General features: G+C 35.2%; 1 protein-coding gene across 2 annotated transcripts in view; it reads left to right on the forward strand.

Moving 5' to 3' along the window:
• ATP9B (ATPase phospholipid transporting 9B (putative)) overlaps positions 1-15,438 on the forward strand; it is a 155,875-nt gene that overhangs the window by 138,162 nt on the left and 2,275 nt on the right. The window contains exons 17-29 of one of the 2 annotated variants that reach the window (XM_054284784.1): positions 470-562; positions 1,713-1,796; positions 2,374-2,544; positions 3,954-4,052; positions 6,575-6,664; positions 7,113-7,257; positions 7,587-7,651; positions 8,083-8,238; positions 8,384-8,448; positions 9,632-9,740; positions 11,385-11,442; positions 12,122-12,325; positions 14,796-14,828. In XM_054284784.1, coding sequence (XP_054140759.1) covers positions 470-562; positions 1,713-1,796; positions 2,374-2,544; positions 3,954-4,052; positions 6,575-6,664; positions 7,113-7,257; positions 7,587-7,651; positions 8,083-8,238; positions 8,384-8,448; positions 9,632-9,740; positions 11,385-11,442; positions 12,122-12,325; positions 14,796-14,828 — 1,372 coding nt within the window. The remainder of the gene's footprint in view (positions 1-469; positions 563-1,712; positions 1,797-2,373; positions 2,545-3,953; positions 4,053-6,574; positions 6,665-7,112; positions 7,258-7,586; positions 7,652-8,082; positions 8,239-8,383; positions 8,449-9,631; positions 9,741-11,384; positions 11,443-12,121; positions 12,326-14,795; positions 14,829-15,438) is intronic. The other variant, XM_054284786.1, reaches the window with a different exon arrangement.

Genomic DNA, 15,438 nt, shown 5'->3' on the forward strand with positions numbered 1-15,438 from the left:
TATGCAATGACTGTTGCATCATTAAAATGTGTAACAAGTATATACACTAAGTTATTTGTAAATTTTTAATTACCAGGTATTTCAAACATACAGAGCTTTCTGTTTTGGGTTGGTATTTGTCACCCAAGAAACAAAATACAAGTTAGAGGGATGTAACATTGATATTTTAAAATTTAGTTTAGGGGTGCTGAGAATCTCTTATGTTTGTGGACTTCAGTTAGAACTGATCCTCTTACATGGAAATAGCAGACATGTATCTCAGTGGAATCAGAGATAACACTGGAAATAGTAACATCAAGTAATACAACCTACCCACTTCTTGACAAGGTACTTTGTCTTTTATAAATGGGAACCTATTGAGTGCTTCAGAAGGCAATTAAGTTATTGGTAGGTAATTGTTTTGACTTTATAAACAGATATTCCTCTCCCACCCCCCCCACCCCTTCCCATTTCTTTTTTAAAATTTTAGGATGAATCTTCAGGAGAAATTACATTTTACATGAAGGGTGCAGATGTTGCCATGTCCACTATTGTACAGTACAATGATTGGTTAGAAGAAGAGGTAAGAAAGAAAATCAACATTTACAAAAATTAATATTTTATAAAAATTTAAAATCTCAAATATATCAGATGGTATTGGGATATGTTGAAAAGACAATCTGAGGCAATGCAGTAATGGATTTTGAACTTCAGTTATGGATATCCTGAATGGGTTTTAAGGGATTATAACTATTTCCAATTCCTGAGTAACATACAAGAAAAGTGAAGCTGGTAGTAGTAGCAGGACACGTTCCTACTTAAAACAAGGAAAGTTGTTTTTCATTGACTGACCTTTCACATAAAACCTAATTAGTGCTGAGAAGTATTCTGCTATAAATCTTTTTATCCCTTGTTTGATCAAAATCTGCAGTGAGGTATGATTATGAATTATAGACTTTGACAAGCATTGTGTCCAAAATATTTTCTTTTTACCACATTTATTAAACTTCAAATAAAATAGTTAGTGACTAAATTTCAAACCTGATTAATATTTTTCGGTATGTGTTCTAGTAGGTACCAGCAATCATCTTATTTTTGACCCTACATACAGCCAATATGTTAATACAATGATTACACCATGTATGTTCATAATGGTATTGGCAATATGAATCAATATCTGCTGCAGGGCGGTTTGATTTATTCAGGGACATGAATAAATTAAACTCCCTCAAGACCTAGCAAAATGTCATAAAAATTACTTTTGGCGATAATGATGCACAATTAATTGTAAAATACTTGTTTAATTTATTTAGCTTTATGAGGTCAAATCAATAAGTGTTTGCACTGGAGAGCCCTGTTTTTCATTAAGACATGCTATTCCATGGCTATTTTTAATGTGTAGATGCTTTTCTGATAAGAGATACGTTCAGTGAAAAAAGAAATTGAATTCTGTTATGTGCCTCAAAAGTAGTTTTAATTTATTTTAAAGCTTCAACCTAAAAGATATTTTCTTTAAGCTAGGAGAGGAGATCTAATTGACTTACTGATATCAAACCACTTCATTTGGGACACCTGGAGTATAATTGCTTTTCATCCTGTTTGTGGCTTCTCCAGAGTATTTTAAGAGTCTAAAGAAATGCCAAAGCTACAGATACACTGTGTTAGCATACAGTAGAAATCATGAACACAGATTTGAATATTTGCATGACTGTTCTGTGCTTTGGTTCATTTAGTGTGGTAATATGGCACGAGAAGGACTGCGCACACTGGTCGTTGCCAAAAAATCACTTACTGAAGAACAGTATCAAGATTTTGAGGTATGAAAGGACAGAGTGATCTTGTGCTTATGATCATCTTGTGCTTACGATCATGATTAATTACTTCAAGGAAAACATTCCTCTATTTTATTGTTTAAGATTGCAGAAAAAGATGATTCATATTTAAAAAACAGATAATTGAGATATTGTCCACAATCTGTTAAAGGCTTTGTCAGTCATTAATGATGGTTCTGCAGTCATATTTGCAGGGTCCTGTTTGCTTTATTATTGGATTAGACAGTGTTTTCCCAGAAGCTAATGTAATGTTACTTTTGTAGGTTCAACATGACCTAAAAAAACCTACTTGTTCTCAAAGATAAGGCCTATCCTCCTTTGAAGCTGTGATGCCTAGTTCTTAATAGTTCTTCAGGAGGCATTCTCTTTAGGTGCATTGTCAGAAGAGCCCTGTATAACAGTGGGTGTAAAGTAAAATTGCTCCTTTAGCCTTGTTCTTCATTAAAGATATATAAAGACAAACATTTAGCCTAATGGATCCATGCTATCACTTGAGTGGTAGACTGAATGTATACTTTATAGTTGTAGCAAACTCTAAGTGGTTTTGTGTTTGTGCAAACAGAGTCGATATAACCAAGCAAAGCTAAGCATACATGACAGAAACCTGAAGGTTGCCGCTGTTGTAGAGAGTTTGGAGCGAGAAATGGAATTACTGTGTCTCACTGGAGTAGAAGATCAGCTGCAAGCAGATGTTAGACCAACTCTAGAGATGCTAAGGAATGCTGGAATAAAGGTACTTAACACATATTGCTGACATAACAGGCTATCATTTATTAACTTTTTAAATCATGACATAACTTACATTTGTCTGTATTTAGTTTCTTTCAAAGTAAGAAATGTGTCAAGTCCCCAGCACATTCTGGGCATGAACTAGCAGAAAAAAACAAGACACTGTGTGCAAAGTTCCCTTGCCTACAAGGTTTCATCAATCTCAAACTTACTTCTGTAGGAAAACTACCAATGGATAAATGAATGTGTGTCTCAGTCATTTATCCCCAGGCTGTCTACAGTAAACTGTCCTTGCTGACACTGACTGAGTTTGGCACAAGATTTGTGTGACAACAATGTTTTCAGGTTTGGCGCTCGTAAGAAGTTTCAGCAAAGATCAAAACGTGAATTATTTGAACTAGAATTCAGAACTGCCCTTGGAGTTTGTTCAGTTCATGTTAAAGGGATGGCATGAAAAGCCATGCAGAAGAGTTGGTTTGCTAGACACCTATCAATTGCACATATATATGCACATAATGCATATACAATTTATTTTAGGGAGTGTTTAAAGTAAATATATGAACAGCATCTGAGGGGAGGGGGCAAGATTATAAACATTTTGCTTTAAGCAGTGTCAAACTCTACTCCAAATAGTTGTAATGATTTTGCATTGGTTAAACTGAGTTGGACACAGTGGGATATTTTGCATATGCTGCTTGTGCTGGACTTCAGCCCCTCCATTATCTGCTGGAAGGGCAGCTCAGGACATCAAAGCAAACCAGGAGAATTTTGGGATGTGATGACAATAATTTCCTTACACTGGTGACTGAGTCATCTTCCTAACTAGTCATCATACTAACAAACCTTCTTGGTGTTAAGGGGCTGAGAGAGCTGTCACACGATGGGAACGTAACAGCTTTATCCCTTAATCTTTACTGCCTCCTCAGTTCTGCGTGGTCAGTGGGCAGGATCTTTTCAGAGTGTTGGGACTGTAGCTCATGCTCCAAGATTTGCTGTCTCATGGCTTGGCTGCTGCTTCCTGAGATTATCACCAGGGTCACAGATTGTTGTGTTGCATCACTTTGCTGACAAATGTAATCCGTATGCTCGCTTTTCTAATCAAGGTCATGTCAGGGCCATAGGGAAAGGATTTTATGCTTCCCCAGAGCTTTACTTTGTCTTCATATACATTGAGACATTGGCCCTTGAGAGAATGGAGCTGCAAAAAGTAAAGACAGTTCTTTTCTGCTTTGCATACTATTGCAGTAAAAACTGTTAGTTAATTTTACTTTAAAATGCACAAGTCAGTATATTTTCTTGGATAACTTAATCCAAAAAGGTGCCAGAGAAAAGTTGGAGAGAAATGTCACTTAGATTTGGAGAACAGACAATTTGCTAATGTCCAAAGAAATAAACTCTTACATTTTTTTGCAGATATGGATGTTAACAGGAGATAAACTGGAGACAGCAACTTGCATTGCAAAAAGTTCCCACTTAGTGTCTAGAAATCAAGATATTCATATTTTCAGACCTGTAAGTATAGTTCAAACTTTTTTTGTTGGTTCATCAAAGGATGGCTAACAGCAGCGTTGCTGTATTCAATTAGTAGCTGGCTGGCTGTTGGAAGTTGTTGGGTTATTGTACTGAGTGTCACTGTAATGGTCAAGAGGGTAGTACTTAGGTTGTTATTCAAGGCAGTAAAATGACAAAGCATTTAAGGGTGTTGTTTTCTAGACTTGGTGATGTGCTGTAGAAATATTTGTAGCTGTGTGTGGGTGAGCCAGGTTCAACAGACATTTTACACCCTTCATAAGAGACATAGCAAGATACCTCTAAGTAGTGATGGAGGGGTCTGTGTGAGGTGAGGTGGTGAGCCACTAAGAAACTGTCCATGCATTTAGGCTGTCTGAATGTCATTCTTGCTTGTTTTAGCATTTTCATTGATAGAACTCTTTAGACTCAAGCAGAATTAATCCTGAATGAAACTGTGAACATCCCCTCTGTAAACAGAGATCAAATTGGTATGAGAAATTTTTTCATGTCATTATATACATGTGCATTTTACCAACAGACTGTTTAAGTAATTGTTAGAAAAGTAAACTGAATCTTCTTCTCTATATTTTATATGCATGCTATTCACTTGACTGAAGCCAAACAAAAATAGATTTTCCAGACATTGATTGATGCTGTGTGATCAGACATAATGCATCTGTTTGTTCTAAATGAACCACTTGCACCTACAGAAATAATTATATGAATATAATTTACATGTAAATGTATTTTCTTCTGAAGCATCAGAATGGCAAATTAGGCCCTGCAGACTACTATTTGCAATTAAATTATTAATGCTTCTGATAAAACTTCAGATCAATTTTTGTTGACCTTTCCACATTGTAACACCACAAATTAAGTCTTCCTGAACAAAATGTATTTAGTTGAGCCAGATTTTTATTTTCATTACCTTGACTGGTAATGAGAGATCAGCATAAAGCTGTGTTAACTTAGAATACAGTTTTAAATTAGTTAGAAAACACATTTATACAGAATTACTTCTGTGGCTATACTTGTTGCAAAGAAATAACTACTGAATTAATGTAAGAAAATATCAAGCACTATAACACTTCTACTGTAGTTATAATTAGAACGATAAAACCTTTTGCTGCTCTCTTTCCAAAAAGCTGTGTTTTGTTTTTAAAAAAACTGTTTATTCTTAGAAGTCTCAGCTTCCACAGTTTGTAATTCTGGAGATATTTACAAATTTAAAAAAAAAAAAAAGCGTTCTGTTAGGTTGAAATGTAGGACAGAGAGGAAAATCACTGCTCATCAGTGTGCACAAGTGCTGACATCTCTTCATCTCTGCAATGCAGAAAGAATGTGCTAGGCCAACACAGGCCTGGTCTTCCTAACAGCTGCCAGACAAGGAGGTTTCTCTTTTCATGCTTAATTGTGGAAAAGAAGGGAAAAATTCTGAATTGGGGCATGTGTATGAGTTTTTCTCTTTGCAGGGGCTTTTTAATGTAACTCAAATTTTATGGGTAGTAGAACCCATCTGGAGAGAGAAAGGTTCTTTGAACTGCATCAGGCTGGGTAGTTGTGGGTCAAGGACAAAACTTCACATTCAATGTAATTAAGATTCATATATCTTAAAAGTTATTTAATCAATGTGATCTGTTGACAGAGACAAAATTAAAAGTGTAATCAGACCTTGTGTTTTATTCTGTGCTTGGAAGTTTGTCTAGCATGATAGCTCTAAAATACATTGATATTTATGGGGAAAAAAATGAAAAATAAACAAACAAAAAAACCACCAAAAAACACACAAAAAAACCCCCTACCACCACACCCAAATCTGCCAGTCTCCTCAAAATCTGATTATAATTTCAATTTTTCGGATTCTGTTTATAGTTCAAAACCTTCTAAAATGCATTTAGTAACATTTGACTGTCTTTTGCACTTCACAGCTGGGCTTTTCTGAAACAATTATGTAAATTTTTGAAATCTATGATGTAATTCTTTCATGTTATGCCACTTGATCTTGTCCTCAGAGTCATGCAAGATCCAAAAGGATTAGTACTAATGAGCATCTTTATGTCCCTTTGAAATCTGTGCCTGGTTTTCCTTCCTGAAACTGAAGGGACAATTAATAGGGACACTTTATGTTATTCTAAGAGCATATTTTGCTGGTTAATAAACAAAACAATTAAGGTTTGCTTGGGAAAGTTTTCTATTTTTCTCTAGACCTGCCAGGATGAAAAGACTCAGGCCAGCTCAAAATTCAGATATTTTAATGTCATTAATTCAGCACTATTTTAGCCCTAGCAAACTTTGGTGAGGAACCACTTAAGCCGACTACATAGATTTTACTTTTTTGAGGATTACTCTGTCAATTCATAAGGCTTGAGGCTTATAGTAAAATTCCATGGGTATTAGACTTGCAATGGGATAAAACCCTTGAACCAAGGCTTCTGGGTATGAGCTCTCAAAACTTGATTTGTTTAGGCAGGGGTTTTTTAAGAATATAACAAAACCTTTTAACTGAGTGGTTTTTATTGAAGGTTGTCACTCGAGGAGAGGCTCACTTAGAACTAAATGCTTTTAGGAGGAAGCATGACTGTGCCTTGGTGATATCTGGGGACTCACTTGAGGTAAAAACTTGGTTTTGGCTAAATTATTTATATGCTTATGGTCAGAAAGTAATGTATCAGCATCTTCGTGCTCTTTTTTCAAGTATTTCCCCATACTTTTAAGTAGTCCTTAGAGATACTTTTGCTTATCACTGAATATGAATTAGATGATATATGTTGTAAATGTTACTGGGTTTCTAGTCTTCTGTACAGTAATAGAAATGGAATTTGTATACAGCATGCTTTAGTACTGTCTATTCTCTTAACCTCAAAGCACTTTGCTGCTCAATCTCTTTGATTTAAAAAATAATAAAGCCACAGTCAGGAGAATCTTTCTTTTTTTTTCCTTCCAGTTAGATGTTGTACATGGAAAACACAATAAAAAATCTTTATACTGTGTTTTTGTGTTGGGCTACATGTAGTAATATTTAATTTTAAATAAATCCAAGCTTTTTTTTTTTCCCCTCAGGTTTGTCTGAAGTATTATGAGCATGAATTTGTAGAGCTGGCTTGTCAGTGTCCTGCTGTGGTGTGCTGCCGATGCTCTCCCACGCAGAAAGCCCACATTGTGAAACTGTTACAGCACCACACCGGGAAACGCACGTGTGCAATAGGTAACTCTGGGCACAATCCTCCTAGGAAAATCTGTAAAACTGTAAGCAGCAGGTGGCACCACAGAGAAATAGCTGAAACAAAACCAGAGAGAACTCTACCAACCTTTACCAGCAGCCAGGTATTGCATAGTTATGGCAAAAATGCTATTCCATGAGGAAGGTGAGGTTATCTTCTCTATTCTGCAGGAAAGTCTTGATTACTGAAGTAATTAATCATAAGTCATAGATTAATTATAAGAATTTAAAGGCATGTAAGAGGTTTCTCAATTACTGTAAGGCCAGGAGAATAAAACCTCTGAAGAACTGAATATTGCAGTGACATTTTCCAGGTGATGGAGGAAATGATGTCAGCATGATCCAAGCAGCAGACTGTGGAATTGGAATTGAAGGCAAGGTAATGTTAAAGTTTCATTGTGAAATGTGTGTCACATAGAGGCCTAGTAGAATGTGATTAGATGCTTTATTCTTAAACAACAGTGAATTGATCATTTCCAATTAAAGTATTCTGCAAGATTATAAGAATGCTTAGTCTTTAGTATTTTTGCTTGTGTGTCTTCTGCTTAATCTTTTTAAAAGCAGGAAAAATTATAGTTGTTTCTGTGCAGCATTTACCTGGAAGAAGCAAGAGAAGCAATTCAACTTATTTGTTACAGCACACTGCATCTTAGAATATGCGCAAAAAAATTGTCGTGTCTCATTGTAGGGTTGATTTTCAAAGAAGGAACAAACTTGTCCTTTAAAATTAATTATTGCTTAGGATTTTGAAACTTGATATACATCTTTTACACTGGGATTCATATTTGAAATATTTTTCTTTTTTTCTAGGAGGGAAAGCAAGCTTCTCTAGCAGCTGACTTTTCTATCACACAGTTTAAACACATAGGTAGGCTGCTGATGGTACATGGCCGAAACAGTTACAAAAGATCAGCAGCACTTGGTCAATTTGTCATGCACCGAGGCCTTATTATTTCAACTATGCAGGTATTTAATACTTTGTTTCCTGAATAGTTAAAATCCCTATGTCTGTCTTTGAAATGGTACAAATGTCAGTATTGTTATTTTTTTCTATATTGTATCATTTTGTACGTAGAATTATATTAAATAAATAATTATCTGCTTTTTCTAGGCTGTATTTTCATCAGTCTTCTACTTTGCATCTGTTCCCTTGTACCAAGGATTCCTAATGGTAGGGTAAGTCAAAGCAACAGTAACAATTTCTGGTAATAAATACAGCAAACTAACTGGTTAAATAACTCTGTGGGCTTGGTGTCATCCATGTTTTCCATGCATTTATCATGGGTACACTACCAAAACCTGGGATGAGTGCACCAAGTCACACTATGTTGGTTATGCACTATATGATGGGGGAAGTCTCATTATCAGTTCTCTGGAGAGAGGGATCTGCATAGCCTTAGAAGAAGATACCATAGAACCTGTGCACATACAGGGTGAAAACAATAAAGAAAATCTCTCAGACCAGCTTCAGCTGGTCTAGATTAATGTACAAATCTCAGTAAGAATCACAGGGATTTGTGTTTAAAATGGAGCTGAAGCTACTGTGATATTTCCTCTGAGAGAGCACTATCCAAGTTTGCCACATAGATTTCCATTAATGTGAATATGTACAGCACTGAGAGCACCTTGGTCGTGTTGCAGCAGCTGGTTTACTAATATGGTTCCCCGAGTTATATAGCTGAGAGCTGTGTATATGTTTGTGTTTGTCCCTGTGACCTAAGAGCTTCTTTTTATTCTCCTTGTAAATAATAACAACTGAAGTCAAGAGTAACTTAAACCTTAACTTAAACATAGTCAAACTATGGTGTGATTACACCAGACTTTGCAGAGGCAAGCAGCAGACCTCTTTAAAAGGTTTGCAGAAGTTGTGGTAAGTTCCAAGGAAGTACATGTGAAAGTGTGTATCTGGCATGTGTACAATAAAATCCAAAGCCACTCAGAGAGCTGTTAAGACTCTTATTCATCCACTTACCTAGTCCATGTTGTCTAGAATATAGTGCCCTTTTTTTTAATTCAGTTTTCATGCATCCATCTATAAATGAATTTAAATGTCAGGTCTTTGGACTGGTTGACCAAACTGCAAATGCACAGGGAGTATGGTAACAGGTGACAGGCTTGGATGATAGAATAAAGAAATGTGTTTATTGGTTTTGACTGTATAAGACTGTAACTTCTCACAACTGACAGCTCTCAGAACCGCAAGAGCAGGTTGCATGTGAAAGCTGTGTTGGTAAGCTGCCTAAGTACTGGGAAAAAGAATCAGTTTCATTTCACTTACATAAAAAGAATTGAACTCATTGAACTCAAGTTAAAATTATGTCATACGAAAGTGTTAATGTGTGTTCTTCCTTTCTCTTAGGTATGCAACCATATATACTATGTTTCCAGTCTTCTCTCTAGTATTGGATCAAGATGTGAAGCCAGAAATGGCATTGCTATATCCAGAACTTTATAAGGATCTCACAAAGGTATGAATGTCCTCAGTGCTCAGCTACAAACAAATGCTAAAATCTCCAGTGTGCGAAACTGGGAATTGTTGCAATCATTTTCATAAGGTATTCCAAGCAAGACAGATTGCACAACTATTGCCAACTTCTGTACTATTAAAATAATCAACAGTACTAAACACTTCAATCATTTTTATTAATACATTTCTCTAGTCACTAGTGGCTGTATGAAATAATTCAAACCTGAAGGTATGTTGATAAAGCAACCTTCACTCTGGCCCCAAAATCTCTCATGTGGAGTTATTTATGTTTACATTTTCACATCTTACTTTTCTGTTCTAATTGGTCGATGAATGTATAGATTTATTTTTTCTTAACGTGCAGAAATTACTGCTGATGTCTCCAAAAACACTCTTCTTTTAAATAACAGATACTTATAACTGATATATCTGAACTCAGTCATCCATGGATACTGCTTTCTTTGTGTTTGCACATACTTGCAAACAATCAAAGTTTGTAATTTTGTTACCCACAAGAGTGAAATAAATCTCAAGATTCTGTTTTAATAAGCTTTTTGAAAAGCACTTCTTCTCCATCCTTAGCTGTCAGCTAGGAAAGTTATGATCCAAGACAGAACCAGACAATCTTTTTTAGGGATAGTAAATTCTTCAAAGATGTTTCTAAAAGTTCAGAAGCAGACTCCAGTTAAAGACTCCAGTTCAAAATTTTCTGAGTCTTTGTCTTTTTAATTGCACTAAATTAGCTAATACCTATGTTAATCTGGGATCATCTTTTTTCCTCTTTTGGAGACCTTGGTTCTTTCTCTGCTTGAGAATCTTTGAATTTTTTGATATTTCAGTCCTTTATCAAACTCCAAAAAGCATGGCCTTCACCTGCTAAAGAGAGTCATAAGCTTGCCTGTGGAACGCAGTTCACAGAACTTGGAACTTGTTGCAGTAATGAAGAACTGCTGATTCTTGCCTGTTCTAGATTGATCTTTTTTTGTGGCAAAATGGCTGCTTTGTTTTATCCCTTAAAATGTGTATCTTTTCAACTCTTCCGTTCTAACATATTTCATCAGTACCCTCACAGAATGCAAGAGTCATATCACATGTACAGTGATATATATTTGCTTTTTGCAAATGCTTCAGTTTCTACCATTCACAATCAAAATATTTAAAATTTATTTGGTAATAGTTACTTGCTTAAAATTTGCAGTAGTCATGAATTTATTCTGTGAAAGCAAATGGGCGGTTTATCCAACGTTTAGAAGTTACTAGTAAATAACTGCAGATTTGCTTAAGGTTTTGGTCAGTAGGTACAATGCTGTAGTTGTTTTGAAGACTACATTTTACAAATAAAAAATAAATGAATTTTTCTGTATTTATCATTCTGAAAAACAGCCAGAGCATTGCAAGCTAAAATATCTCTTCTGTTTAAGGCCTTAACTTCTTACTCCTAAATTTAGACTTCATGCGATTTCTACATAAGCTTGAAACGAAGAATCATAAAAACAAGTAGAAGCTTTGTAGCCTTTATCACTTCAAATACTGCGTATTTTACTTGTAAAATGTTTCTCTGGCAATGAACTATTAAAAATATATGAGCTGAGTAGATTTATTTTTTTAAGTTGTGTTTAACTGTCCTCTCACATGTTTCTCTTAGGGGAGATCTTTGTCATTTAAGACCTTCCTCATCTGGGTTTTAATCAGTATTTACCAAGGTAGGAGAGAGTCCTAATTTTGCTGAACTGAGAAATTTTTGTCTGCTATTAGCAATATTGTTTTTCAGCTGCAGGTTGAATTCCCAAAGCTTAGCATTTCATCAGTAGTTATATATATTGCTTTCTGTTTATCTCGTAAATCGATATTCCTGTAGTGTGCCAGGCCTATTCAAAACACAGCATGATTGGTATTTTTATTGGTGCATGTCACCTAAAAAAGGACATGTTTTTAATTAAATGCTAATCCAGAAAAAATTTAATGAGTGCTTATCACATTGCATGTATTTACACAGTAGTTTTCTTTCATTGAATGACAGAAGTACTGTTGAAGAAATCTGAATTATGTAATCAGTTGAAAGTAATTACACTTTCAACAATATCTCATTTATTTGCAGTACTTGACAAAATGAGGTTAATTAACAGTTCATCAGATATATTGCACTAAAAGGTGTTTAATTTTCTAATAGTTTTATTTCTATATGGCTTTACTTTGGTTGGCTTATTTCACATGTACAAAGTACAGTATATATCCTTCTTTTAGAAAGACCAATGTTTTAAAAATTACTGGACAAACTTTCATAATGAGCAATCAAACGTTCGGTGTGCAGTTGTAAAAGCTGGTACAATGAAATTTCACTGCAAGGTGTTTGCCAACCCTGTGTGCCTCTGCACCCCACAGGTGGAATTCTGATGTACGGAGCCCTGCTGCTTTTTGAATCCGAGTTTGTTCACGTCGTTGCCATTTCCTTCACTGCCCTGATCTTGACTGAGCTCTTGATGGTTGCACTGACCATACGAACGTGGCACTGGTTAATGGTGGTGGCTGAATTCCTCAGTCTTGGCTGCTATGTGGCCTCTCTTGCATTCCTAAATGAATACTTTGGTGAGTAAAAGTTCTTTAGCAAAGAACTGTTTTGTATCTTTAATAATGTTTTTCTCTTCCCTCTTTTTCAATGAAGAATAGGTGATGTTTTAAAATGCAGCTTTCTTTATAAGAAATATAATTGAGTCCAAATTAGGCCTAATTAGTGTTGGGTTAAAATATTCTCTTACCCTTTTCTCCTAGAATTCAACAATCTTTATCCTGTTAGTATGGTTTATCTAGATTATAAACTTTAGTCAAAATACTCCTGCCTTTTCCATCCTTGGTCTGATATTGACAGTCGAAATTGTATAGTTTAAATTAGCTTTGAGATTTGCACTATTGAAAATAGATATAGTTTGTTAAAAATCAGGATCTTCTGCTGAATTGGTGCATTATTTTGCACACCAGGCCAAGTGGGCCTCATTAGATCTAACTCACAAGGCTAAAATTGCTAAAGTATTGTTAGAAAGTGATGCAGCAGCCTAGAAGGAAAGACCTTATATAGGAGCCATTGCTTCATAATTATAGTAAGCTTGTATTAAGCTTGCTTTGCTTTATGTTTTGGCATGCCATACTGTGCCTTAAGGTACTGATTGTTTACAGTTCACAAGATGAAAGAACACATTCCAACTGCAAATCTTACCAATCAAGAATCTCAGCATCAAAATAATATCTATTTCTTCTTGGATCAACTTATCCTTTAGTAAAAATAAAGTATCTAGGTGTGATTTTACAAATGTAGCTTACAGAAATATACGTAATAGCTTTAATTATACTCTTGAGGAACTGAGAATCCGGCTTCTTCTCTGACTTTTGGGATCTGATGAGTATTGAGCTGCCCTTCTTCGCCTGTCATTTCACACAGCAGAATTGAGCATTACATGGCAGTTTCTAGAAGTCTTACAATTCTGCCTTCACTCTGTCAGTTCCCAGGTGGTCAGTGCTAGGGTAGTGTGTGTGCATTATATAATTATTTATATAATTATTTATTTAATCAGTAAATGCTTCACTGCCTGTCCCAGGTGTTCTAGTACTTCCAAAATTTCTCAGGAGTGAAGAAACAACTCTGCTGGGCTTGGTACTTATTTTGCACATTATTTCAGGTTTGCCAGAGCACCCTTTTTTTTCCTCTGACACTGAGTCACAGACACAATAATAGAGATTATTGGGTTGATTTTTGAATCTCCACAGTCAAATTACAAATTAAAGGAACAAACAAGATCAGATATAGGTACTTGCACTTGAGTCCAGACTTCCAGGAACTTCATAAAGCAGAACTTGCATCTTCACCTTTGAAAGTCTGTAGTATTGGTGACAGCCAGTCCTTCCATCTTTTCTGGTGGTGTTCTGTGAAAAACATTTTTAGATGATGTTCACAAAGGTGTAGAAACCACAGGAACTTTGTTTCTTGCAGACTTTTCCAAAAAGGGGAGTGTTTTCCTTTCTGTGCTTGTGGATTTGCTGGGCAAGCCCAAGCGAGTCCATAAACAGTTGCATGGTTTCTTGCAACCCAGGGACTTAACTTCACTATTTTTGTTTTTGAGAGTACTGAAAAGGCTGCAGTTTCATGAGATTTTGTAAAGATGTATTTTATGTGTGTTATTCACCACTTATCTGAGAAAATGCCTTTCTTTTAGTCTCACTTCTGCTTAATGCTTTATTCTTATTTAATCTGTCCCATTATAACTGGGGGGAGGGAGCTTTTTTGTGTATGTGATGCAGCATAAACCTAAGTGATGGTTTGCAGTTCAAGATACAGAACAACTTCCATGGATCAGGAAAAATGGTCCAGACCAATAGTGCTTGATTTCACTTGCAAATAAACTTATTTCAGTGATGGTGCTTATAAGGATCATCTCCTTCCAGAGAAATTATATGATGACATGGCACTCAAATTAGAAAGGCAAAAATACCAAAGGCAAAACAGATACTGCTCTAGAGCTCTGACTCATGAAAGCAAACCAGTTTTTATGTTTCTGAGTTAATTACACACAGTGGCCTTTTTAGGGTGTCTATGAAAGGCTACATGGGCTTTCAGTATGTCTAAGCAGGCTTAGGCTAAAACTGCATAACAAGTTTATACATTGAAATTTAATATACTAAGTATTTTAATAAGCAGAGTTGGAGCAGGAAAGGATTTCTTTATTGCATTTTATGAAGTGAATATTCATTCACATGATCAAGTTGTTTGTACAATAAATTATACCTTGCAGTGAAATGTAAGAAAACTGCCAATCTATTTACAACCTTAAAACATGACCAAATATAAAATCTCTATGTTTTCAAAATGTTTTGATTTAATTGCTTCTTAAAGTAATCTGACTGACATGTGAAAGGCAATACTAATCCAGTTAATGCTACTAACATATTTTTCATCTCCTCTTTGTGTAGCTAACTTGTTGGAGTTTGTTGTTGTTTTGGGGTTTTTTTGCATAACTTTTGTATTTTCTGTAAATCTATCCTTTCACTTTCCCTCTTTGTGAAACAGGTATAGGCAGAGTGTCTTTTGGAGCTTTCTTAGGTAGGTGAAGTTTAACTTTTTTCGAAGTTTTGGGTTGGCTTTTTTTTTTTATCTTTAATGATTCAGTCAAGAGTAGAGAATTTCTTAATATATGCATTTGTAAATAATGGGTAAAAATAAAAGAAAGAAATTCTTGGGATTCCCTGAGTTCTAGGATCTTTTCATTATTTTTAAGTATGATCTAATTATCACAAATAGGGTCCAAAGAATTCATTAGCAAGCATAGTTTGTCAGCATTATTGTTAATTTTTTGTCAAAAATGATTATATTTTCCTTGTGGTAGGTAGCAATATCACTACATTTTGCCTTGAAATATTTGGGCTCTGATTTAATCTCTATGATTTTAAGAATCATTCAGCATAGATGTAAGAAAAATAATACAGAATAAAAGATCCAAATTGGTTGGGAACTTATAGCAGGTAAAAATCATTCTTACTAATAGAAAAATAAGCTGAATTAACTTTTTATTATGAGAGAGTTGTGCTTTTAAACTGAGATTCTGTTTCCCCTAAAAGTTACTTCAGCTGAAAAACAGTGTGAAGACCATAAAGGAACTCTGAAGTTCCTCTCCAAAAAATTAATGTGCAAAAGCAAAAGCTTGAGGTTAACT

The sequence above is a fragment of the Melozone crissalis genome, unplaced genomic scaffold, assembly GCF_028551555.1.
Source record: "Melozone crissalis strain CALT ecotype California unplaced genomic scaffold, PUWL_Pcris_2 ptg000042l_1, whole genome shotgun sequence".
Lineage (NCBI taxonomy): Eukaryota > Metazoa > Chordata > Aves > Passeriformes > Passerellidae > Melozone > Melozone crissalis.